The sequence below is a fragment of the Stegostoma tigrinum genome, chromosome 16, assembly GCF_030684315.1.
Source record: "Stegostoma tigrinum isolate sSteTig4 chromosome 16, sSteTig4.hap1, whole genome shotgun sequence".
NCBI lineage: Eukaryota > Metazoa > Chordata > Chondrichthyes > Orectolobiformes > Stegostomatidae > Stegostoma > Stegostoma tigrinum.
Window position 1 is genome coordinate 56858362 of NC_081369.1, and position 26350 is coordinate 56884711.

Here is a 26350-nt window from a genome sequence, read left to right on the forward strand (position 1 = left end):
ACTTCACAGAAGTACTTTAGCCATGGATTGCTTCAGGATCTCCTAAAGTTCAAAAGGTGCTACACAAATTCAAATTCTTTGTTCCCCTTTAACTGAAGGCCTTCTATTCAGCAGTCACACAATGGTGTAGGCAGTTTAAGCATCAGGGACAAGAAAAATTCCAAAATTTCTGAGACCATCTGAAGTATCATAGCATCAGTGGTCGATCCTTAGTTGCCTTTGAACTGAATGATTTGCTGGACTATTTCAGGAGGAAGTGAAGAGTCTACCTCACTGTTGGGGTAAAAGGAAAGTGCAGCAGGATAAAGGCGATGTGAACAAAAAACAGAAAGTACTAGAGAAACTCAGCAGGTCTGCCAGCATCTGTGGAGGATGAAGCTGTGTCCAAAAGAGTCATATTGAACTTGAGAAGGTAACTGTGTTTCTCTCTCTGAGTGGATAGGTGCAGCCAGCACTTCTTGCTTGTATTTCACTCTGCTGTGGGTGTGGAGTCACGTGTCGGCCTGTTCAGGTAAAGAGAGCAATCACTTGTTTTGTTTATTCATGGGCTTCGTTAGCTGGGTCAGCATTTATCATGTCCCTGTTTGCCTCTGAGTTTTGAATATCAAGCCTGGGATTGAAAGGTTGTCAGGCATAGGCAGGAATGTGGATTTGAGGTGACAATCAGATCAGCCATGACCTTATTAAATGGCAATGATGCAGCAGGCTCAAGGGCTGAATGGCCCACTCCCGCTCCTGATTCATATGATTTTATGAACCACACTGTCTGTTTGGTACCCTCAAAATGTTGTTAGTTCCAGGATTTTAGGGTAGCAACACTGAAGGAATGCAATTTTTTTTATTCATTCATGGAATGAGGTCATCACTGGCGAGGCCAGCATTTATTGCCCATCCTTAACTGCACAGAGGTCAGTTAAGAATCAATCATGTTGCTATGGGTCTGGAGTCATATGTAGGTCAGAACAAGTAAGGGTGACCATTTCCTTCCTAAAGGACATTGGCAAACCAGTTTGAATTCATTTTTGATTGTTGAAAAAATCCATCTGGTTCACTAATGTCCTTTAGAGAAGGAAACTGCTATCCTTCCCTGGTCTGGCCTACATGTGACTCCAGACCCTCTGCAATGAGATTGACTCTTGGTTGACGGGTTTTTTTTCTGACAAACGACAATGAATTCAATTTGGTTCACTAATATCCTTCATAAAGGAAACAGCGATCCTTACCTGTTCTAGCACTGTATTGTGTCCAGACCTACAGCAATGAGAGCAATTAAGGATGGGCAATAAATCCTGCCGAGCTAGAGGTCCCCTCATAAAAGATGATGGGATTTTCCTGACGATCGATACATGGTCATCATTACTCTCTTAACTTCAGATTTTTATTCAACTCAAATTCCACCATCTGCTGTAGCAGGATTTGAACTTAGGCCCACTAGAACATTACCCCAGGTTTCTAGATTCATAGTCAAGCAATAATACCAGTAGGCCATCACCTCCCCAAATATTTCCACATCAGGATGGTGAGTAGTTCGGAGGGGAGCTTGCTGGATGTGGAATCCTCATGTATCTGTTGCTGTTGTCTTGTAGCAGTAATGGTCATATGTTTGGAAGGTGTTGTCCTCTCCTCAAGGGCCTTAGTAACAAGATGGCTTTTTATAATGTTCAAAATGGCTGTATGGTCAGAGCCACTAAAACATGCTTTCAGTTGCTCATTTACTAATTGAACTTAAATTACACCAGATGCCACAGTGAGATTTGAATCCACATTCCTCCCTACCCCTCACAAAAAAATCAGTCCCCCTGTACACCTAATATGTGAAAGATTATTAGCATGGCACTATTTAAATGTTGTCTTGCCATCTAAATTGTAGTAACAGTATATAACATTGGGGTGTGATGTTCCTCTCTCAAGACAAACAACACTTGCATTTTATATTGTGTCCTTTAACAAGAATAAAAGAAGTCTGAAGCTCTGTATAGGGAGCATAATTAGACAAGATTTGACAAAGGATTACTAAGAACAGTGCCATGGGAGACTGTCTGTAATTAAAAAGAAGACAGAAAATGGAAGAATAAGCAGAAAGAAGACTCCAAGCCTGCAATAATACCTTTGGGAAATTGCTTTGTTCTCATTGTTTCAGTCATGGTTTAATTTCGCAATGGTTCAATATTGATATCCCAGCTAAATATTCATGAATTCTGACCTGGCCTTTTAATGCTGCCTTGGCTTACTTGTCTGCCCTTGTCTCTCCACATTCCAGTAAAGGACATCCGTGAACTTTAATATTGAACTGTATAAGGATGTACAGCTGCCATGTCTCTCTTCATCAGTGTCTGGCTGGGAGCCATGTAATTGCCCTTATTACATTAAGTCAGGCAAATATCACTCCTTATCCAGTGGCCATTAAAATAGAAATTATGTCTGATTGTTTCCACTGAAAGCTACCGATCACTAATATCATGTTTAAAATATTTATTATAAAGCTTGTGTCAAAGGGCCAATTTCATGTAAAGACACAATTATGTTTCTAAGCAATTATGTTGGCATATTATAAATTATCTTTTTTGGCTTCACAAGAGGAAGAACTTCAGTTTTGAATCATAGAATCCCGACAGTGTGGAAGCATGTCATTTGGTCCAACATGTCCATGCTGACCCTTCAAACAGCATCTCAACCAACCCAAGCCTCGCCCTGTAACCCTGCATTTCCTATTGGCTAATCCACCCAAGCTACGCATCCCTGGACACGACAGGCAATTGAGCATTGAGGATCTGCCAAACCTGCACATCAATGGGACTGTGGGAAGAAAGCAAAGCACCCAGAGGAAACCCATGCAGACAGGGAGAGGATGTGTAAATTCCACACAGACAGTCACTGAAGGGTAGAATTGAACCCAGGTCCCTGGTGCTATGAGGCAGCAGTGCTAATCACTGAACTACTGTGTTATCCAAGCAGGATATTCAATTAGATTCCAACTTTCTATGCTTCCTGTCAAGGTGAAAACCCTCACATTTTCCCACATTAATCACCATGTGATAAGTGTTGCCCACTTATTTAACCTATCCAAGTCCACTCGGTGATTTCACGGCGACTCATGCTAGTAAACAGAACAAGGCGAACTGGTAAATTGAACCCGTTGAGTTGATCAGATTGGATCAGGTGTCCAATATCGTGTTTCCATTCCAGTTGAGGACTGGTGCCAACCTTGAGGTCCTCCTCCTAACTATCAGTTGGGAATGGGTTTGGGATTTGCGAAAACGTTGTCGTCTTCACAAAAGATTTAAACATCCCATGTTAAAAAAGCCAGAAGGAAAATACTTGGAAATGAACACACTGGTGGTACCTCAGCACTGTTCTGCTTCGGAGCAATCTGCAACATTCTCAAGCTTTACTGATTTCTTGCTTCTGGGTGGGCCTCTGCAAACTTTCCCATCCTGGGAAAGGGTTCAGGTTCAAGCTGGTTCACAAACCCACAGGCAACAGGCTATTGTCTGCACTTTGGCAGAATCTGCACTCCCTCCCCCACCACCCTCGGCATATTTTCTGTTGGTTAGGCAGGTTTTCAGATTACCAGAGAACTGTGACCCTTAGCAGCGGCTAACTGGCAGCTTGAGAGCATTCTGCCAGATAAGCGTTAAATGCTTTGACAGCTTCAGATGTCATTAGATTTTATGAAATAATTTCAGTGTGTTCTCCTGCGGTGATTGGTCATTGGGCTCTCTCTTGCAAAGGTGCGCTCACCATTATATTGATTAGCATAGTGGAGATGTTGAGATACATTACAATACTTGTGTTTAGTTCTCACCTCTGACCTTTGTCAACATGGGCTTATTGCAACCTTTGGAGTGCCCTGATCTCAGTTTATACTTTGCTATTAAGCTACTCCAGTTTGATACTAATGTTGTTGGTCTAACATCAGGGACAGTCCTCCGACCTCACTAAGAATTGTAGCCTGGGCCACCACCTCTGCATTCCCAAACTTGTACCTCCCTTCAACAACAACAGTCTTCAGTTCTGAGCACTGGGCCCATAATGTTTCCTCTGTTTTTGCCTTCACAGATGCTGCCAGACCTGCTGAGCTTTTCCAGCATCTTTGTTTTTGTACGTCCCTTCCCCCATCTCACCCACTTCTTCCACAGTGTCCACTTGAATGCCCAGACTGATGCATTACTTGGAGGTACACACAAAAGCTTTGATTAAATCTCAGTCCTACTTCTGATCTTGACAAAAGCATCCATTAATATAAGGACTAGGAGCAGTAGTAGGTAATTCAGCCCCTTGAGGCTGCTCTGCCATTTAATATGGTCATGGCTGATCACTTCAGCCTCAAACCACTTTCCTACCCTCCGTTACCCTTCAAATCATTACTATTTAGAATTTTGTCCAACTGCTCTTCAAATTTATTCAGTGTCCCAATGTCTGATATATTTTGGAGTTCCACAGATTCGGGATCCTTTGATGGAAGTAATTCCTCCTCATTGCTGTTTTAAATCTTCCACCCCTTACCTAAAATATTAGATCTCATTCTAGGTTGCCCCACAAGGGACAACATCCTCTCTACATTCACTTTGTTAATTCCCTTTAGCATCCTATATACGTCAATGAGATCTCTTCTCATTCTTCTAAACTCTACGGAGTTTAAGCCAAAACTCCTCAATCTCTCCTCATAAGACAAGCTTTTCAATTCTAAAACCAATCTGGTGAACCTACTCTGACATCATTGCTCAAGTAAAGCCACTAGAACTGTAAATTGTACTCACAGCAGTGATAGACAACAGCCCAATTTACAGAAATCCTTGAGTGACGGCACAAAATCTCTGCAGCACATTTAGCGTGTCTTTACCAGAACTTGCCTCAATGTACAGCACTCTGTTATCAGAAAGAAACAATTACAAGTTACCTGTCAAGATTACTGATAAATATTATGGATTTCCCAAATCCAGACCCAATCCTTTTGGGCTCCATTAATCACTTTTGCTTACAGCTCAAATATAAAATCCATTTATAACAACTTCTGTTTTCTACAATGAATACGTTCATCCTTCATCCCTTACGTCATTGTGCTTGTGTCAAATCTTTTGTGAAGAGCTTTATAAAACTTTTACAAAAGTCAAAATATACAGATGTTTCCATTTCTTCTCATTAACTATTATTTCATTCTCAGTGCATTCCAATACATCTGGTAACCGTGATCTTGCCTTCATGAGCTCAACCTTTCTTCCATTTATTGCCTTCAGTTTTAATGGAAGATAGTAAACTGTTCCATTTTTTAAGTCATTGATTGATATCACACTAACTGACAAATAATTCTCAAGGCTACACCCCACTACTTTCTTAATGTTCAGAATTAAATTTCCAGAAGCAATGTGACTGTCTCTTAACAGCCCTCTGGGCATTCACTTAAGTGTAATAAATATTGACCCAGCTAGTGATACCCACACCCTCTGAACCAATTTAAATAAAGAGATGCACACCTTCCAAATGAAATCAGGGCATGTGAAATCAGGCTGAGGGGATAATGGGTGGACTGACATTCTATTGTCTGGTTTGAAGCCCAAAGTTGGACATATCGCTGTAGGGTTTACAACATAAAATGAGATCATTCAGCCCTCTGTGCTTGTACCAAATCCCTGGAACATTTATCCATTTTGTCCCATTCCTCTGCCCTTCCACTACAGCATTGTGGGCTATTGATATTTAATTATTTAATTCCTGCTATCCTTTATAAATCCTACTTCACCACTCTCTTCATGTCATGGAGTCATTGAAATATACAGCATGAAACAAACCCTTTAGTCCAACTCCACCCTGCGATCTACATATTCTAAATTAATCTAGTCCCATTTGCCCTCTAAAGACTTCCAATTCATATATACATCCAGATGCCTCTTAAATGTTGTAATTGTACTAGCTTCCATCACTTCTTCTGGCAGCTCATTCTATATACGCACCATCTTCTATCCCTTAGCTCCCTTTAAAACTTTCCCTTCTCACCTTAAAACTATGCCACCTAGTTTTGGGCTCCCATACCCTAAGGAGAAAACCTTGACTATTCACCCTATCCATGCCCCTCACAATTTGATAGACTTCTATCAGGTCACCCCTCAGTCTCAGATACTCCAGAGAAAATAGCCCCAGCCTGTTCAGTCTCTCCCTGTATTTTAAACCTTCCAACCCTGGCAACATCCTTGTAATTCTTTTTTGCACCCTTTCAAGTTTCACACCATCTACCGCAGGGAGGCCAGAATTGAAAGCAGTATTCCAGAAGTGGCCTTAGCAATGTCCTGTACGGCCGCCACATGAACTTCCAACTCCTACAGTCAATGCACTGACCAATAAAGGCAAGTGTACCAAATGCTTTCTGCACTATCCTATCTACCTGTGACAGCGCTGTGCTATTTCTCACAGCTTGTCCCATTATTCAATTGCGTTTGATTCTAAATTTGTACCAACTCACCAATCTGCTCTTTCCTGTTTATGTGACATTTCCATTTCACAATCTGAGTCACCCACACAGTAAAAGTATCGATAAAATGTCAATCAGTCATGATTTAGTGGGTCATCATGTTACTTCCTTCCCACTAGGAAGCCAGAGGAGAGTTACAGAGTGTTAGGAAGGAATGGTTTGCTTGGTTTCTTCCAAATAGTTGCCACTGTTGCTACCTAGGATCAATGCATTGTTGGAGTGTCAGTGGGCAGGACCTGAAATATTCACCCAACATTGGCACCAGCTGGCAGCACCAATCTCCCTCATTGTGGGTCCACCTACAGCAAATGGTCTGCAGTGGCTCAAGATGGCAGCTCACCACCACCTACTCAAGGGCAATTGGGAACAGGTAATAAATGCTGGCCGGACACATGACTGAATAAAAACAAATGTCATGGAATGACACTGAATAACCGACCTGCCAAGCCAGGTGAACAAAATGGACTGAAGTAGCTCTATGGGCAGCAAACTGCAAGTGGGTCTACCAAATGGCCTTTAAACCAGCTGTCTCCCCGGTGATACAGTGAGGCTCAGCCAGTTTGTACCAGCACAACGCATTTCTTTCTCACATCACCCATCCTTGAGACCTCTAGTCAAATATGGAATTCCTAGTCGCTAGGGGTCAGTTCAGTTGTCAGCTAAACGAAGTTTCCGCTCCATCAGGTTGGGTCAGGGCTGACCTTTCTTTAAGCTAAGCCCTGGAAAACTAAAAGGAATGTGACCCAGAATGTGGAGGCACCTCATCCGTTAGTCTCAATTTACCGGCTGACCTGCCAGATATTCCAACAAAGAATGGTCCTTTCAGCTCAAGTATTGAACTGTCGGAGGAGAGTGTGGAACTTGCAAAGGGCGCAGACAAATTGATACAAGGAATGGGTAAGTGGCAGATGAGATTTGCTGCAAGGAAGTGAGAAGTGAGTAATTCTGGTGGGAGAACAGAGAGAGATAATACAAAATATAGGGTTCAACTCTAAAGGGGGGTGCAAGTGTAAGGAGACTGTGGTGTATACATAAACAAATCATTTAAAGTGGCAGAAGAGGTTGACAGAGTGATCAATAAAGCATACTGAATCCTGGGCTTTATTATCAAAGTACAGAGCATTCGGGGAAGGGGGTTGTGTTAAAACTAAATTAAAGATTAGTTTGGCTTCAACAGGAACACTGTGTCTAGTTCTGGACAGCATACTTTCCAAAGAATCTGAAGGCATTCGAGAGGGTAAGGAAGATTTATCGAATCACAGAACGCTTACAATGTCAAAGCAAGCCATTTGGCCTATCCAGTCCACACCGATGCTCTGAAGAGCATCCCACTCAGACCCAACCCCTACCTTTTCCCTGTAACCCTGCATTTCCCATGGCTAATCAACTGAGCCTCGACATTCCATTCATGAAAATGTTTCCAGGAATATGAGATTTTGGGCATGTGAATGGAGTTAGTATTGTTTTATATGAAGAAGAGCAGGTTGAGAGTCGTTTTGATAGACGTTCAAAATCATGAATAGAGAGAAATGAACAGAGTAATTAGAGAGAAACCATTCCCATTCAGAGAAGGATGAAGAATCAGGGAGCACAAATTTATGATAATTGGCAAAAGACCTTCTTCCAAGCAGTGGGCGGGGTTTAGGATCTGGAATGTACTTCTCATTACTGTAGTAGAGGTCAGTTCAATTGAAATGCTCAAGAGGAAGTTTTTTTTTATCATCTGCAAATGAAGAGAACGTGCAGGGCTATGGGAGGTGGAGGTATGGAGGAACAGTTGTTACTACAAGATCAGCTGCTGAGCTACTGTGAAAGATGTAATAGCGTTATAGTGACATAAGTTCACAAGGAACTGGACTCTGAGCCTGTCAAAGATGGTTTCTCTTCATAAGTTTCAGAAGCTTATTAATATTTACTCAAATGAATGTAAGCTTTGGTGTACTACAAGAATGGCTCGAAATGAATTGCTCATTCAAAAAGCTAGCATGAGGTGAATGGGCTGAATTGCCAACTCCCGTTCTGCAGATATTGCTTAATTCTATGATCACTACCCATGTTCCCATCGAGATAATGTCTGTAGTCAGACAACGACATAGAAGGGACTGTACATTGAAATAAACAAGCCAGTGACAATTTTGTCAACACTTCCATCAGAATGAAAAAGTCAGAAAAGGAAAGTGCAAGTTGCATTTGTATTGTGCTTTCCAAGACCACCAAACATGTCAGTGTTTTACAGCCAAATTAACTACTTTTGTGCAACTGTCACTGTTGCAATGTTGGCAATGCAACAACCATTTTGACACAGCAAACTCGCACAACCAATAATGTGACAATGACCAGATAATCTGTTTTTGCAATGTTGATTAAGTGAAAAAGGTAGTGTCCATACACTAGAGATAGCTCCCTTGATCTCATTGAATCAGTGTCATAAGGGATATGACAGTAGACGGGACATCGACTTAACTTTTCACACAAAAATAGCTCTTGCAACAGTGCAGCACTCTTCCAGCAGTACATCAGTTGTCAGCTTTAAGTTTTGCATTCAGACCCTGGACTATGACTAGACATGTCCTCAAGAGGGCTACCAACTGAGCCACAGTGGATACATTACATGTAACACTTTGTGGTTTCTTTAAACTCAGCTACTGTTTTTTATTAGTGTACTATACTGTAGAGAATTATTACTTAATTTTGAGCGTGAAGTGTCAGAGGACAAAATGGTGATCCTGACGGATATTTGCCCACTCTATAAACTTAGGGAAAGCATTAATAATTAATCAAAACAATACACCTTTTGTCTTTCTTTCAAGCAAATAGCTACACAGCTAACAGATATTTTCTAATCAACCTGTTCAGAGATGTTATTATGCACCTCTGGAGCAAGTGAGATATGAATCTGGACTTCCTGACCCAGACATAGAGACACTACCACACACCACAACATTACAGGAATTGGCAACATTTCATGTTACTTTTTTCTCAGATTTATTTCCAATCTTCTTCAATTCCAAATTGTAGCTGGAATAAACCAGAAGGTATTGCCAACGATATTGCAATGAGACTCTGTTATTAGACTAAACAGATGTCCTTCACCATCCACAATGACAACTCACATTAAAGTAATAATGTCCTTCAGCAACTTAATTGTAAAAACTTTTTTTGCCAGGAATTATATTGGGGAGATTCTTCAGCAGGATTTCTTTGGTTAAAATATTGCCAATCGCCAGCTCTTGACAACATGTTTCATCACACTCCAGAGACTGAACACAAAAGTTAAGTCTAACGTGCCAGTATATTACTGGAAGAGTGCTATACTGTTAGAAGACGTGTTTTTTGTATGAAATTTTAAGTCGAGGTCCCATCTCAAGGTTCATTGTCAACTACAAGTGACAATAAATCATCACTCATTCATGTGCCTTCACATGTGGATGTAATATATCCCATTTGGCACTACTTCAATGAGTATCAGGGAGTTACCGCTGGCATACTTTTCCACTATAACACGGAACTATGTTACCCACTAGGCCTGTACCGCCTCCTCACCACCACAACTACCCAGGGAAATTGCTAAAGTTTCAGTCTAATTGCACGAAAAAATCTGTTTATGGAGAAGGAAAGAAGGGTGAAGAGGATTGAAAATGTAATTTTTATACAAGGCAAGATTATGGAATCCGTTAAAAGAAAAATATTGCAGAAGCTTGTAATTTGAATTAAAAATAGAGGCTGCTGGAGAAGCTCAGCAGGTCTGGCAGCATCTGTGAAGAGAGAAACAGAGTTAATGTTTCGAGTTTAATGACAGATACTGGATCAAAGTAGCACTGACACAGAGCAAGCTCTCTACAGCAACCCAATTCTTACATTTCTTATAACTATTCTGTGTTTTTGAACCTCAATTCTGAGTCTGTTAAAATTGCTAACAATATTTTCTTAATGTCGGTCTTGCTTTTTGTACACTTTCTCTGGAGCCATAACGTTGTATTCCCCGCTCAGTTCTATCACCCTATGATCTTCGCCTGGTATGAGCTGCCTATGCTGCATGCAATGCAAAACATTTCACTTAACCAGGTACATGTGACAATAATAAATCAAATCAAATCAAAGACTACTCCTTGAATTGAAGGAAGCAGTGAAATGATAGTTTAAATGCTGTTAAGGAAGTGAATAGGAAGAACAAGTGGACTACATAGTGAGAGTGCTCAGAGCAAAACTCAAAGGGAGTGCTAATGGTGGTGAAAGAGAGACAGAGATGTAAAGTCAGACCCAAACACACATTCAAGGTGAAGCCACAATTTACTTGTATTTCTTTTCTTCTACCATTTCCACCATCTGTGGCAGACTGTTACACATCTGGCCCTTCCATCTGCTGTCAGCATTCTGCAGTGTCCGTTCTCTTCCGGTCCACATCTTCATCATTCCTAACACTCCCTCATCACTCCATCCCCATGCACATTCTCTTGGAATTGCAGATGGTGTTGCAGTTGTTCTTTTATCTCCTCCCTCCTCACTGCCCAAGGTTCTGAGAGGTGAAGTCCTTGTGCTTCTTTAAACCAACCATCCACCCTTATTTTGCATCAACACCACTCCCTGATCACCAGTAGAACTCCCTTTGTCTTTTGCTGTGAGCACCCTCACCATCTGTTCCACACCCTCTTCCTCTCCCTTTGTCTTTGTCAAAAAACCCATCATTTTCCAGCCCGCTTCAGTGCTGAAGGAGAGACTTTGGACTTGAAACACTAATTCTGTTTCTCTCTACACAGATGCTACCAAACTTGCTGAGTTTCTCCAGCACCTTCTGCTTTTATGTGAAATTTTAACTTATTCTCAGCTGAGCCATACAAAGGGAGTAATTGGTTCTAAACAGATTGAACAGAATGCATCTTATATCTTGCAAAGGGACAACTGGGGAAGTATTTTGGAAGGCTGACTTGACTGGAGGTTGACAAATGAAACAAGGCTGTCTCCAATGATGTAGTCTCACATATTTGGCCTTAACTGCCTTCAGTTTAATTATTATTCTGACCAAACTTTTGGAAAATCCTCAGGCTACTCAACTAACCAAGTTAAGAACTTCTTAAACTTCATATTTGTTCTTCCAAAAGTAAGCGAAGAGCCCAATGTACCATCAGAACACCATAATAATGCAAGCTGTTGTAAACATCAATGTTTAACTTTTGTTTGAATTGGTACACAAAGTTCAGTTGCAAATATTTTTGTAGGAAGTTCTATTTCCTTAGCCGACAGTAAGAGTGCAGCTAACAATTTAACTTGGTCTCAGTCCACCCCGCCCCACTTAAAATAGCACCAAACACAAATTATGCTGCAATGTTTGGTTGACATAAACAGCACTTATTCCATATCCTCTCTTTGGGAAACAGCCTGCTATAAATGTGAACTGATGTAATATATCTGTTAGAAATATAGCTTTTTTTTTTCAAATTAAGGATTGACAAGCAACATCCACATCAATTATCATGATAAGTTAAAAGTTTCAAGCATCAGACCGTTAAACATTACAAACAGACTCAACCTCTCCATATATCCAAGCTGTGGAAATAATTGGGACTCAATTTTAAATATTTGGCAAGAAAACAGCCATCTAACAATAGCAGCTCGGGGAGACAACAGTGAGCAATTTTTAGTGGGTGGGCATTTTTAAGATGACAACGTCCCAACTAAAACTGTCATGCAACTTAACACCGTGTGGTTAACTAGAACTCATTCGCTGAGCAGGAGAAAGGTTGGTACAGGGAAGCCAGGGGCACAGTCTATGACAGAAGATGTGGGAATGCTGTTGTTGGGCTGGGATGCACAAGGTCAAAAGTCACAAGATGCCAGGTTATAGTCCAACAGATTTATTTAAAATCACAAGCTTTCAGAGCATTGCCAAAGGAGCTATGCTCCAAAAGCTTGTGATTTTAAATAAAAATGTTGGACTATAACCTGGAATTGTGTGACTTTTGACCATGACAGAAGTTAAACGCTGCAGTAACAGAAATCCCACTCAAGTTCAGGAGAAATATCCCACACAGTGGAAGGTCCAGGGTTTAATGTTCCTTGTGCGAAAAACACTGTTTTGGTTTCCAAATGACTTTGTTCAGTCACTTAATTCTGGTAAGTCACCATAGTTCTGCTCTCTCACACACAGAGACCATCTGTGGTGAGTACAACCTGAAGGTCATCACATCTCAGGTGAGGGGCAAGGTTTAGAAGGCAGAACCTTTATGGAAACCTCAGCTGATGTAGGAACTGAAGCCGCTCTATTGGCATCACAATTCGGCCGTCCAGCTAGGACCGAACTGACACACCTCAATTTGGTTCAAGCTCTTGCTCAGTGTAGGTTTGGGTTGATATGGTAGGGCGAGACTGCTTCTCCCTGCTCAGAACTGCTGGTGAAAATTACAGTTCAGGCCCTGATTAGGTTATTCCACACAATGCGAGAGGATCTCGGGTTAATCAAGAAAGTGAACTACTCCAGTTTAGTATCTAATTCCTGCAATTTTATCAAATGATTACCACACAAGAAAATCTTGGTGCACAGGGACTGCATACCCAAATCGATACTTTTAACATTCTGAATCTGAATTAAAAGGCTGTCTACATGAATAAGTATCGCAGATCAAATAGAAAAATTATTGCAGTTTTAATGTCAACTGAGAGTAAAAATTTGATTCTACAGGAACTGTCATTGTAAGGAAATTCAGGTATGTTTTATACTCTGCATAGGCATGTTTTTCACAAGACAGCAGATCAGTCTAGCCGACTGGGGGCCCTACTTAATGATACTTCTTATAATCATAGAATGCAGAAGTAGGCTATTCAGACCACACCAACCCTCCAAAGATTTCCCACCCAGATCCATCCCCCCTGTGTTTCCCATGGTTAATCCATGTAACCTGCACATCCCCAGACATTATGGGCAATTTATCATGGTTAATCCACCCTAACCTGCACATCTTTGGGCTGTGGAAGGAAACCGGAGCACCAGAGAAAACTCACGCAAAAATAGGGATGATATGCAAACTCCACACAGACAGTCAACCGAAGATGGAAACAAACATGGCTGCCTGTCACTGTGAGGCAGCAGTGCTAACCACTGAGCTACTGTGGCACTTCATCTATTTTTGGTAGATATGTTGGTATAAGTTCAGTTTGTTCCACAAAAATGCTAAAGAAAATTAGATAAAGTTGAAAACAAGTTGCCATTTTGCTGTTAACCATCCCCGAAGGAAAAGAAAAGAGAAAAAATTGTAAATGACACATTTAAGATAACAAGGTGTAGAGTTGGATGAACATAGCAGGCCAAGCAGCATCAGAGGAGCGGGAGTGCTGATGTTTCGGATCTAGACCCTTCTTCCTACTATCAATGACACATTTAATGTGTTTTAAATCCCTCAAAGCAGGGCTCGAGCACATTAATTTCGAAGTATTCTTCCTTATTTTTAAATGGCTTTCCACTCTGGGGCTTTGTCTCCCAACTAACGCATTCCCCTATATGTTTGAGCTTGACACAGGCCTAAGGACGAGAAGCTCATTGGTCATTTCCTAGTTACCTACACCATCCTCATAGGCAGAGGTATAATCAAACTTTTCCCTACCATCTTCCAGTGAGTTAGCTGAGCAGACACCTGAGCAGGAATGATTCAGTAATTAACAAAACCTAGATAGGCTGGGCTAACAAGGTGTAGAGCCAGATGAACACACAGGCCAAGCAGCATCACAGGAGCAGGAAAACTGACGTTTTGGGCCGAGGCCCTTCTGCAGAAATGGGAGGAGGTTCCGAAATAAATAGGGAGAGAGGAGGAGGCAGATAGAAGATGGATAGAGGAGAAGATAGCTCCTCCCTGGACTGACCTATCTTCTCCCTACTTCCCCACTTACACTGAACTTTACTGACTCCATCCCCACCTCTTTGATCGGTCTGTCTCCTCTCCACCTATCTTCTCCTCTATCCACCTACCATCGGCCTCCCCCTCTCTCCCTATTTATTTCAGAGCCCCCTTCCCCTCCCCAATTTCTGAAGAAGGGTCTAGGCCCAAAACATCAGCTTTCCTGTTCCTATGATGCTGCTTGGTCTGCTGTGTTCATCCAGCTCTACACCTTGTTATCTCAGATTCTCCAGCATCTGCAATTCCCACTATCTCTAGATAGGCTGGGGTTGCTTTTCTTAAAAAGAGAAGTTTGACTGGGGATTGTTGATGAGGGAACGGTGGGACATGCTGACTGCAGTGTCCGAAGTTATGAGTGGCATAAATAGAGCAGATAGGGATAAATATTTCCCCTTAGTAGAAGAGACAGCAACCTGGGAACATAGTGTTATGGTAATGAGCAGGAGGTATAGAGGGAATTTTATGAAAATGTCTTTCACCCAGGGAATTCATCATGTGGAGATGCTGGTGTTGTCAGAGGTCACATGACACCAGGTTACAGTTCAACAGGATTCATTAAAATCACAGGCTTTCACAGCACTGCTCCTTCATCAGGCGACCTGACCTGCTGAAAGCTTATGATTTTAAATAAACTTGCTGGACAATGACACAGAGAATTGAGGGTGTCTGGAGCACACTGCCTAAAAGATTGACTGAAACAAGAGCCCTCAATGTTTTTAAGAAGCATTTAGATGACCACTTGAAATGCCATTGCATATAAGGCTATGGGTTAAGTGCTGGAAAATGGGATCCTACTGGATAGATGTTAGATTATCAGCGTGAACACAATGTTCTCTTTCCATGCCATAATAACTCTGTGACCTCGATGAGATGAGAATGGAGAAGCTCTGAAATTTCAAAGTTCTGTGATGTTTCCACAGTACTGACCACAATGAGAAACAGCAAGCACAATCCACTGGGTTTAACAGAAACCATTGTTAATGCAAACTAATGTCAAACTAAACCCTTTTTTGACATCATTATTACATTGTAAAATGCACAGAAAGTAAAGAACATTAAATAAATCAAAAACTACACCTTAATCTAATTCACTGACAAGCACAGTTTACTGCAGAACCTTATGCCTTTGACAGAGAGACACATGAAAAGCGCCCGCTTCCCAGAATTCAACAACAATGCATAGCATGTACTTCATCACTGCAATCCATGGTGAGTTATTTGCTCTCATTAGAATCATACTGTGGTACAGTTTTAACAGTACAATTGAAAATGGTGCATCACAAAGGAAAAGTATTTTTCTTCAGTGTCTTAACCACTAGTTGTGAGCAGCTCAACTTTAAATTACATCAAAAACTATGCAAACTGTTGACTTTTCTTATTGGTTTGCAGTTTCTCTGCAAATGTAAAAATTCTTAATGTGCCAGAAGTTCTTAAATTGAAGAATTATTGCACATGAAATCAGTTGAGGCATGGCTTCCTCATTGTTATGGTTTACATAAGTTAGTTCCATTAACACATTTTCCACTGCTCATACCATTCAACATAACATGAGTTAAAGACTTTGGTATCAATTTTGCTGGTCCAGCCAAATTCAAGGAAACTGCACCAGTTAGCAGAAAATTCGGGGTCAACCCATGTGCTCAGTTACTATGATTTGAGAGAGCTTGTCTCTCATCTCAGCCACTAACAAACAATCTCCACAACATGACATCCTTACCTCCTCCAGGGCCCATAATGAATCCACCAAGGGTTTGATCTTCTTCTGGTTGTACAGCAATATGAGCTTATCCATCACTGCTTTCACCTGGGCTCCCCGACCTTGTTTGAAGAGGAGGTTAAGCAATGAAAATCCAGCAATGACTTTGTTCTCTTCATAGAGTTTAATGGGGTTCACTTTCTCAACTTGCCACCACTGTAAAAGGAAAACGAAAGTTCACTTTCATTTAGCTGATCTTGAGGTCATCCTTGCATTTCTCCCTTGAGTTACAGATTCAATGATTCTATGAGCATGGGCAGGACATTGCTATGACATTATGATTTAATGAGCTACAAGCACAACAGGGTTTTTATTTACTGATTTACAGGTACATCATGGGCTATGGTTTAATGAATCTAACTTATTCGGCTAAATAAAAGGAAAAAGCAAAAGGTACTTTTAAAATGAGATTGTGTGTTTATTTTGAAGGTGGGATTCAGCACTTAGAAAATTCCTTTTACGTGAATTAGGCATTAATATAAAGGGTTCATCAAGGTGTAGTGTGTCAGAGGGTACGTTTACCATGAAAAGTTAAGGTTAACCTTGAACCTTTACACTCAATGGTCCAGTTACAATGAGGACATAGCATGTAAATAAGCCATTCAGCCCAACAGCTCCATGCTAGTACTTATGCCCCACACAAGCCTCCCCCTCTATTTTATGTCATCCCATCAGCATGATTTTTATTTCTTTCTCTGTATCCATTCATCCATCCATCGATTCATCCATGCATCTGTCTGTCCGACCTTCTGCCTGTCTGTCTGTTTATCTGTCTCTCTAACATTCTATCTATCCATCTATCTAACTATTTGTCTATCTATCGATCTATCATCCCTTTAAAAGTATCTAAGCTATTTGCCTCAACTAGGTGGTTAGACAGGAATTGTTATGTTCACATATTAATATGTTCATATTCACTTCTTATAGACAAAACCTCATTGCCTATTGTCATATTTTCAGCATACTTCTGTCAATTTTTCTTCCAATTTATCATGAAAACTCTTTGTTCTTCTTCTCTCCTTCAAAATTGGTTCTTGTTTAACTTAACTGTGGGTGGCAAAACAAAATCATTTAAATATGTTGAAACATGACAGGTTGCCTGGCTTTAAAATGGAGACTGAATTATGTTGGCACAGCCTAATATTACCACCCACCACCATGACTCTCCAGGAGAGCTGACCGTTAGTCTCGACCAGTGGACATACAGAAATGAGTACAGTCTCTTCGTAGTGCAGAGAATGAATATTTCTTAAAAGGGGAAGAAGTAGAGAGATGGAACTAAGTGCATTTTGTTATCTGGAGATCTAGCACAGAGGCTGAATCGCCTCCTTCTATACTGCCTTTTCCCCCGCACACATCAGGGAAAATCCAGAATGCTAAATTTCAAACGATTGTGACAATTTATACAACTAGACAAAAGGACGCCAGTCATTGGCAAGTTGATTCTAATTGCAGAAAGGAAAGAGGTACTATAGGATATCCCACACTCACAGGTAATTTAAAAAGGATACAGTGCTTGAATACATTCTTTTGGTTGTAAAGAACAAGTTCCTGTGTGAGAATGCATGGCATCTCGAGCAAGTGTAAATGAGACAAATTACAATCTTGACTGTGTTATCTTAAGTTGGCTGTATGCAGATATATATTATGGAATTCAGCACTATTCAGCAAGTGTTGCCCAATCATGAAATCACATTAAAAGTACACTGGGCTTTGCAAGCAAGTGTTAGCCGAATACTGACTATACTCTGCCAACTATGAACAAATGTGCAAAAAGTAACTTGTTGGGCAAAATGGCCTGTTTTTATGCTGTAAAAGTCTGTGTAATCTTTAGAATGCGTACAAGTAAATTATTTTATTCGTAAATAAAACTAGAATTGTGTTTACTTTTGTTGTTGTTTAGCTTAAAGCATCAAAAATACAAAACATTCTCAAAGCTTCAATTTTCTTACCGTAACAATAATCATGTTTTCAGGGTCATTGAATGCACATTGATAACTGATGAACACCAGTCATGCCAACGAAAATGGAGAATCTTAATATCTTCCAGCAGTTTAAATGCTAAAATTCCTTAAGCTTCTTTAGATCTTTTGCTGTGGGAATCAGCCATTGGCTGAAGTGGATTATTTGGTGGAAACTATATGTTATGCATCAGAGCACAGTAAAGTTACAATATATTAAATGAGAAATTTCTTGCCCTATTGCCAAAAATAACATAACTGCACACATAACACAAACATACGCATTTACCACAGCAAGCCAAAACTCAACATACTACTTAATTATTAATTTTTTTATACTTACTGATTTGGCAAAGCTGAAGAAGCTTTTTGTTTCTCCGGTAACCATATTTGATGAGCCTGGAATTTGGTGAATACACGATTGTAATGCTTGCAAGATACGAATATTCTTCCACATTAATGCAACAACACAAACCATTTATTATTTAAATACTTGCTTCTGAAACATGCTCAGACTGAAGTACTCACTGGGTGTGAACCAGTGCAGCACCTACCGTACAGAATGTATGTTCCAAGTGGTTTCAAGAGCCCAAGACCCTTTCCGGTATTTTCACCGCACAGGCAATCCAGGACAATGTCGACTCCATCTGGAGAGATTCTACAATGGAACCACAAATAGACCTTACTATGGAAGCTATCTTTAGACTTAGACTAATACAGAATTTACCACACATTAAGAGGCCAGTTCTACCAACGACCTCATGCCAATGTTCCATCATCCAACACCATTAACTTAATGCTACAAAAATACAAAACAATCTCAGTCTTCCTACTGCCAACTGACAAACACCAGTCATTACAGAAAAACTGGTGTTCTATCATGTCCCTCTATGTCATTCATGTTGCTAGATAGTTCATGCATAATCGCACCTATACACACTCAAGCCATTATCTTCAAAATTCACTCCATCCATGAGATGTACATTGGCAGCAATGTGGACAAGACGTAAAATGCACTGCAACAATTTGCAAAAGCCTCTCTGGCAGCACTACTCAAACCAGCAACCTCCACCAGCTCACAAGACAAGGCTAGCAGATACATTGGAGCCATCCACAAGTCCCCTTTCAAGTGCCACCCCAGCCTGACTTGGAATTATACTGGGCTTTCCTTCACTGTCACTGGGTCAAAATCCTGAAATGAGTTCGTTAACAATGCTGTGGGTGTCCTTACACTCCATTGGGAGCAATGGTTCAAGAGGCCAACTCACCACACCTGCTCAAGGGCAATGAGGGATAGGCAACAAAATAATTATACACTCTGCCCAAATAGGGCAACGTGGTGGCTCAGTGGTTAGCACCAGGGACCTGGGTTCAATTCTACCTTCAGGCGACTGTCTGAGTGGAATGTGTACGTTCTCCCCATGTCTGTGCGGGTTTCTTCCAAGTGCTCTGGTTTTATCCCACAGTCCAAAGACATGCAGGTTAGGTGAATTATCCATGTGAAATTCAGTTACCGGGTGGGATACCCTTTGGAGAGTTGGTGTGGACTCAATCGGCTGAATTGCTTGCTTCCTCGCTGTGGAGATTCAATAATCCTAGATTCATTCACTGAGGAAGAAAACTTGTTTTGATCAGGACCATCATAAACAAAATAGATGAACTGACTTATTTCAGCCTGCAGACTAATTAATGGGCTACTGGGCATTATATGAAATGACTGAATCTTTTTGAAATAAGAACTTGTATCTCTGGGTGAAGCTTAATGCAGGTGATGGGGTCTGACCCAAAAGGTACTTAGAATCCCCACAGAGTGGAAACAGGCCCTTCAGCCCAACAAGTCCACAATGACCCTCAGAGCATTCCACCCAGACACATTCCCCTATAACCCACCTAACCTACACATCCCTGAGCACTACGGGCAATTTCCCATGACCAATCCATCTAGCCTGCACATCTTTGGACTGTGGGAGGAAACCGGAGCACCCTGAGCAAACCCACGCAGACACAGGGAAAATGTGCAAACTCCACACAGACGGTCACCTGAGGGTGGAATCAAACCCCAGTCCATGGTGCTGTGAGGCAGCAGTGCTAACCACTGAGCCATCATGTCATCCCAAAAGAAGCCCACTTCGCTTACTTTTATGAAGGGCCACAACATTTCTGCCAGTCAGGCAGGTAGCTGGACAGCAGTGGGACTTCTGTGGGATTAAAGACCCCCCGTGCAGAAATAATACATTCCCCAAACTACTTCCAAGATTCATTGGGCAATCAGAAGCAATGACCTACTGCTGGTAATATGCCCACCTGAGGCCTAGAATTAGTTACCCTTAGCACAAAGGATCCAAGGTGAGTAACAGTAGGAGGTGGGTCACAGGAGACAGAGAGAGGGGGAGTTAGCACTGAACGTAGGGGATGATTTTCAGCAGGCCTGCTTTCTTGATTCCATGTCCCTCAAACATGGATTGACAATAAGGGACCCCAGGCCTACTGAAGGTTTACTTTTCAGGCTTCTTGCACAGTACAGTCTCTTCCTCTCAGCTTATGGTGGGATGAGTGCCTTAAAGAGTCATTAATTGAGCTTTCCTGTCCTGGAAATAAGTGGGGGTAAAACGGTTCTTAAGCATTACCTTCCTGTCTAATTGAATATACCACCCAGCACCAAATCTGCATTGAGGTGGGGCATTAAATTCTGGCTTCAACATCAGAGAAAATCACCTTGCTTTACCCATTAGGAAAGATTAAATGAGACTTATTCTCCTTTATAGAGACAGGAAGAACCCTTTCAGCTCTTGAGACTGTTATGACTCTCAACTTGGACACAGCTAATCTGAATCTTACCTCTACGTTGGTTCCAGCTTATAACCAGGAACTGAGGGAGGCTAATGTTTAATAGGCTGTGAGGTCAATGTGATATGTTTCTGATCACTAGAAAAATGACAACTTTAGCAAGGGCTTCGCAATGTCTACATTGATCAGTTTATTGCAAATCAAAACTCTGAAAGACATGGGATAACAAGGTGTAAAGCTGGATGAACACAGCAGGCCAAGCAGCATCAGAGGAGCAGGAAAGCTGACGTCTCGGGTCCAAACCCTTCTTCAGAATGCTGCTTAGCCTGCTGTGTTCATCCAGCTCTACACCTTGTTACCTCAGATTCTCCAGCATCAGCAGTTCCTACTATCTCTGAAAAACATGGGACCTGAATAAAAATCCCAAGCTGTGAGGTTTTATCCTCTCAATTATCTCTTGTCATCTTAACCATAAGGTTTTTATTCCTGGAAATGCCCTTCCTTGGCATCCGAAAGTGTTGTTGAAACAACTCCAAACACTTGAATTTCCTTCACTTACTCCTGCTATGTGTGACCTGAATTGCCTGAGAAGTTGGGAGGAATTTTCTTGTGGCTTAATGCCACAATTCCTTTTTGCAATTTCGTAACATATCCTTTAACTCACCTTGTATAATGTTGTGTAGACCTGCTCATAAAATATTAAATGTCTTGCAAATACATGAATTTCCCGCAAGTATAATAGATGCGTTCAGTGATATTTCTTCAATTATCCTCTTCTATCAGACATTTTTTGTTCTGCTAATGTAGTGCCATCAATATTACTAATGTCTGACTCAGTCATCCATCTTTTGTCTCTACAGCAGGCAGTATTGTTGCCGGTTACCTCTTGCCAAGTAACATATCAGCAAGAGCGGGCCTTTCAGCATTCAATGTGAAATGACTCAACTATGCTGCAGTTACTCTCAGCACATTGGATAAGGGCTGCAAGAAATGATAGAGAGACAGATCAAAGTAACAAGTAAAGGGGAAAGCTACAATGGATGGGAAAAAGGGATAACATAGGAAACAAAGAAGATATATCAAGGGAAGAAAATAAGGAGCTGAGGGATGAAGCATGGACCTTGAGAGGACAAAGGTGGAGGAACAGTAGGAGAGAAGGGGCATAAGACTGAGGGGGCAGAAGATAATGACTTATATTGAAAATAGTGAGGAATCACGGCAAGAAGTGAGGACTGGAAAATTGGATAAGTGGAGGGGAGGACAGTACTAAATGGGTGATTGGAAAAGTTGACCTGGGGCAAAATGAGACGGGGTGAGGTGTCAAAGGGAAAGCTGAAGGCAAGTGAAGAAACAATACCTATTTTTTTCTCGTGCAGTGGGCAGCAACCATGTCTCTGGAACTCAGGAAGGGTCACCGGACCCAAAACATTTCTTTCCTTCACAGATGCGCCATACCTGCTGGGCTTTTCCAACAACATTGTTTTTATCTCGGAATCAGAGGTTTGAGTTTCATGTTTGTGATGCACTTGTGGACTTGATGGGAATATAATGAACATTCATGATGCAGCCAAACAGGTTGATAATCAGCCTGTATATCCTTTGCAGACAATAAAAATTCATGAGTCTCTTGGTTAGCAACACTTGATGCAGAGTGACATCCCTCAAGCCAAAGCTTCTGACAATAGGCTGGTGACCTGCTCCTGGAAGAACTATAGGCATTCACATGTGCTACATCTGTCTGAGATAATGGGAACTGCAGATGCTGGAGAATCCAAGATAATAAAATGTGAGGTTGGATGAACACAGCAGGCCAAGCAGCATCTCAGTAGCACAAAAGCTGACGTTTCGGGCCTAGACCCTTCATCAGAGAGGGGGATGGGGTGAGGGTTCTGGAATAAATAGGGAGAGAGGGGGAGGCGGACCGAAGATGGAGAGAAAAGAAGATAGGTGGAGAGAGTATAGGTGGGGAGGTAGGGAGGGGATAGGTCAGCATCCCAAAACCAGTCCAACCTGTCTCTGCCTCCCTAACCTGTTCTTCCTCTCACCCACCCTTTCCTCCCACCCCAAGCCGCACCCCCATCTCCTACCTACTAACCTCATCCCACATCCTTGACCTGTCCGTCTTCCCTGGACTGACCTATCCCCTCCCTACCTCCCACCTATACTCTCTCCACCTATCTTCTTTTCTCTCCATCTTCGGTCTGCCTCCCCCTCTCTCCCTATTTATTCCAGAACCCTCACCCCATCCCCCTCTCTGATGAAGGGTCTAGGCCCGAAACGTCAGCTTTTGTGCTCCTGAGATGCTGCTGGGCCTGCTGTGTTCATCCAGCCTCACATTTTATTATCTTGCTACATCTGTCTCTTGTGTCACTAGATGTAGGAAGCTTCTAAGTCTAAGTAAATGAAGAGAAGCTAGAAAACATTGACGAAGGTAAGAACTTTCATCTGACTGAAACACAGTCTTCTTCCAACTTGCTGTGTACTTGACATTAGAAATGGTGGATTAATCAGAGCTGGATTAATAAGGTGGAGAATGAGTCAGGAAAACAAAGACATCAGGGAAGGCAAGAGTAAAGTGGAAAGGAAGAGATTTAGAAAGGAAGGAAGCAGGAGGTATGGAACGTGAAAGGAAAGAAAGAAAAAGGAAACTGAGAAGGAAGAGAAAGAAGGGAACACTGGAATGAACAAAAGGAGAGAACGAAGGATATAAAGAATTAAAATGAAGAATAGTTAAAGTTTTATGAAAATTTGGCATATTGTGTTTTAGGTATCCTATCACAGCTTTTTATTAAAACAGTCACGGCATAACTCAACTGCAGGAAATCTTGATGCGTTCCGGTTACTCATTGGTACTCATAGATATGATAAAGTATTTCCCTGATGGTTGTATCATAAATCAATTAGCTTGCGGCTCTTTTTCATGTATTACTTAACCAGCATAATGCTGACAAAGTAAGATTCTTTAACAAACAAAACAAAATGTCCAATTTGAGACCGATTTTATTCTGTGAGTTGAGAACGGTTCTGAAATTGCTTTAATTTGTTCCAGCAAGGTATCTTAAAAGACATCAAAAGTCTACATATCTTGATGCAATTTTGAAACAAACGTCCCTGAGGTGAAAGAATATTGCAGCACCCAAACCTGGAACATCTGTTTTCCTGGTCGCTGCCAAATTACTGGGATTTATTTTGTTCATTTATGGAAAACATCCAAGTGTTCTTAAAGCAACGTCTTTCAATCAGTTTGCTTGAGAGTGGAAAATTTGTGTTTGTGCCTTAACTGCTCAAAGAGGTGCTTCATTCTTTGGCTGTCTTTTGGTTGCCGAATGTTTGAAATTGTCACATTTTAGGCTTATAAAGTTTAGAACTCTTAGAAACATTGGAAATAAAGGCAGGCATAGGCCATTCAGGCCTTCCAGCCTGTTCTGCCATCCAATGCAATCACTCGCCACATAAACACAGTGGCTACGACAGCAAGTCAAAGGTTAGGAATACTCTGCGAAGTTACTCCTGAATCCTCAGAGCCTTATCTACAGGGCACAAATCTGTCATGGAAGACACGCCTCATCTCATCTAGATGAGTGCAGCTCCAACAACTCTCAGGAAACTTGACACCATCCAGGACATGTCAGCCCACTTGACTGGCACTACGTCCACAAGCATCCACTCCCTCCACCACCAATGCCCAGTAGCAGCAGTGTCTACTATTGCAAGGTGAACTGCAGAAATTCACCAGAGACAGCACCTTCCAAACCCAGGACTGCTTCATTGTAGAAGAACAAGGGCAGCAGATAAATAGGAGCACCACCACCTGCAAGTCCCCCTCTGAGTCACACACTATCCTGATTTGGAACTATATTGTCATTCTTTCAATGTCACCAGGTCAGGATCCCTTCCCAAGGGCATTGCGGGTTAACCTACAGCAGACAGAAGCACCCTGATGATGAGAGGCAATGTGCCACTAAAAGTCTTGCTAGAGGCTACAACAGTTCACTGTTGGATACCAGATTTGAGGCGGGATGGTTGAGAATTAGCTGTGAACAGGCCTTTTTCTGCAGATCTCACGCTGCCACATTCTGTGGTCTAAAGAACGTCACTGACTGAGGGACAGCCATCACCACCCCCAGCTTTTACATGTGTCAGATGGAGAAGGAGTCCCAGTGAGGATGGGGGAGGGAACTGAAGGTCAGGGACTAGCTTTGGCATGCCCCATTTTGCTGGAATCTCCAGCCCCAAGGAATGATCTTAATAAAGATCTCCAAGATTATAAAAGGATTTGATAAAGTAGACATAGAGAATTCCCTCTCCCTCTGGTCTCATTCCTCTCCTTAAGGGACAATCGGGGATATGCCAAACAAATCACATCTTATCCTTCGATCTCACCCTCCCTGCCGCATACACAGTCTCTCCGTCCTCATCTCATTTTTTTTGCTTTGTCTCAGAAATCACCTTGTGCTGCTAAATATCTAATCTACCCACTTGAAATAAATACAAATCATATTGTGTCCGCGATGTTCCTACGTGTTTCGTAAAACAACAAAAAAAACTGAGACGGGTAAAAGAAAAGACAGAGAGAAAAATACTGAGAGATAAGCTTGCAGATCATTAGTCAATTGAATTGAAATAACCATAAGACCATAAGATAGAGGAGCAGAATTAGACTATTTAGTCATAGAGTCATTGAGTCATATAGCTTGAAAACAGATCCTTTGGTCCAACTAGTCCATGTTGACCACACACAAGTGAGTTAACTGATTCATTGGGAACTCAGGAGAAACGCCTCCACCCAGAGAATCATTAGGATGAGTCAAAGAATACTTAAAGCAAAAAGCAGGGGTGTATTTACTGAGAAGCCATGTAAGCACAGGAAAGAGAAAGTAATTGAAGAATATGTACATGTGGTCAGGTGAAGAAGGTGGAAGGAAGTATTGACCAATGACAGTGCCTTAGGGCCAAATAGCCTGCATCTGAGTTGTAAGTACTTTGCTAGCCAGAGGGGATGGGTTAGGGTTAGAGGGGACGAGGCAGGGAATAAATAAGATTAGTCAAAGATGAAGAGAATAAGGAAAGAGGTGGAGTAAAAAGATTGAGAGACAGGGTTGGAGTGAAGGGGGCATAGGCTGCTGAGGGGAAGATGTTTGATATGTGTATTGGGATGGTATAGATGGTGGAGCAAAGCAATCAGAAGTCAGGGAGAGAAGGGAGGACTGGGGAATTGAATAAGTGGAATTTCCATTATATTGGAAATGTTGACATGGGGCAAAATGGCATGGAATGTGATATCAAAGGAAAGCAAAAACTGGATGTAAGTGTGGAACACTTTGCTATGGAAACAACATGCAAGTTTGTCTAGTGCAATGAGTAGTGTCAATATCTCTGAGCTAGAGGCTTACTCATTTATTATATTTTATTTACACGTTAAGCACTAATAATTTCTGTTCTGCAAACTGTGTGTCCGGCTGGATCAGACGTTTTGTAGCCTTAATACCAATCT

General features: G+C 41.5%; 1 protein-coding gene across 1 annotated transcript in view; it reads right to left on the bottom strand.

Annotated features, from left to right (window-relative positions):
- vat1l (vesicle amine transport 1-like) overlaps positions 1-26350 on the bottom strand; it is a 193713-nt gene that overhangs the window by 104191 nt on the left and 63172 nt on the right. The window contains exons 5-7 of the mRNA XM_048546232.2: positions 18624-18727; positions 18413-18468; positions 16070-16264 (exon numbers count right to left, since the gene is read on the bottom strand). Coding sequence (XP_048402189.1) covers positions 16070-16264; positions 18413-18468; positions 18624-18727 — 355 coding nt within the window. The remainder of the gene's footprint in view (positions 1-16069; positions 16265-18412; positions 18469-18623; positions 18728-26350) is intronic.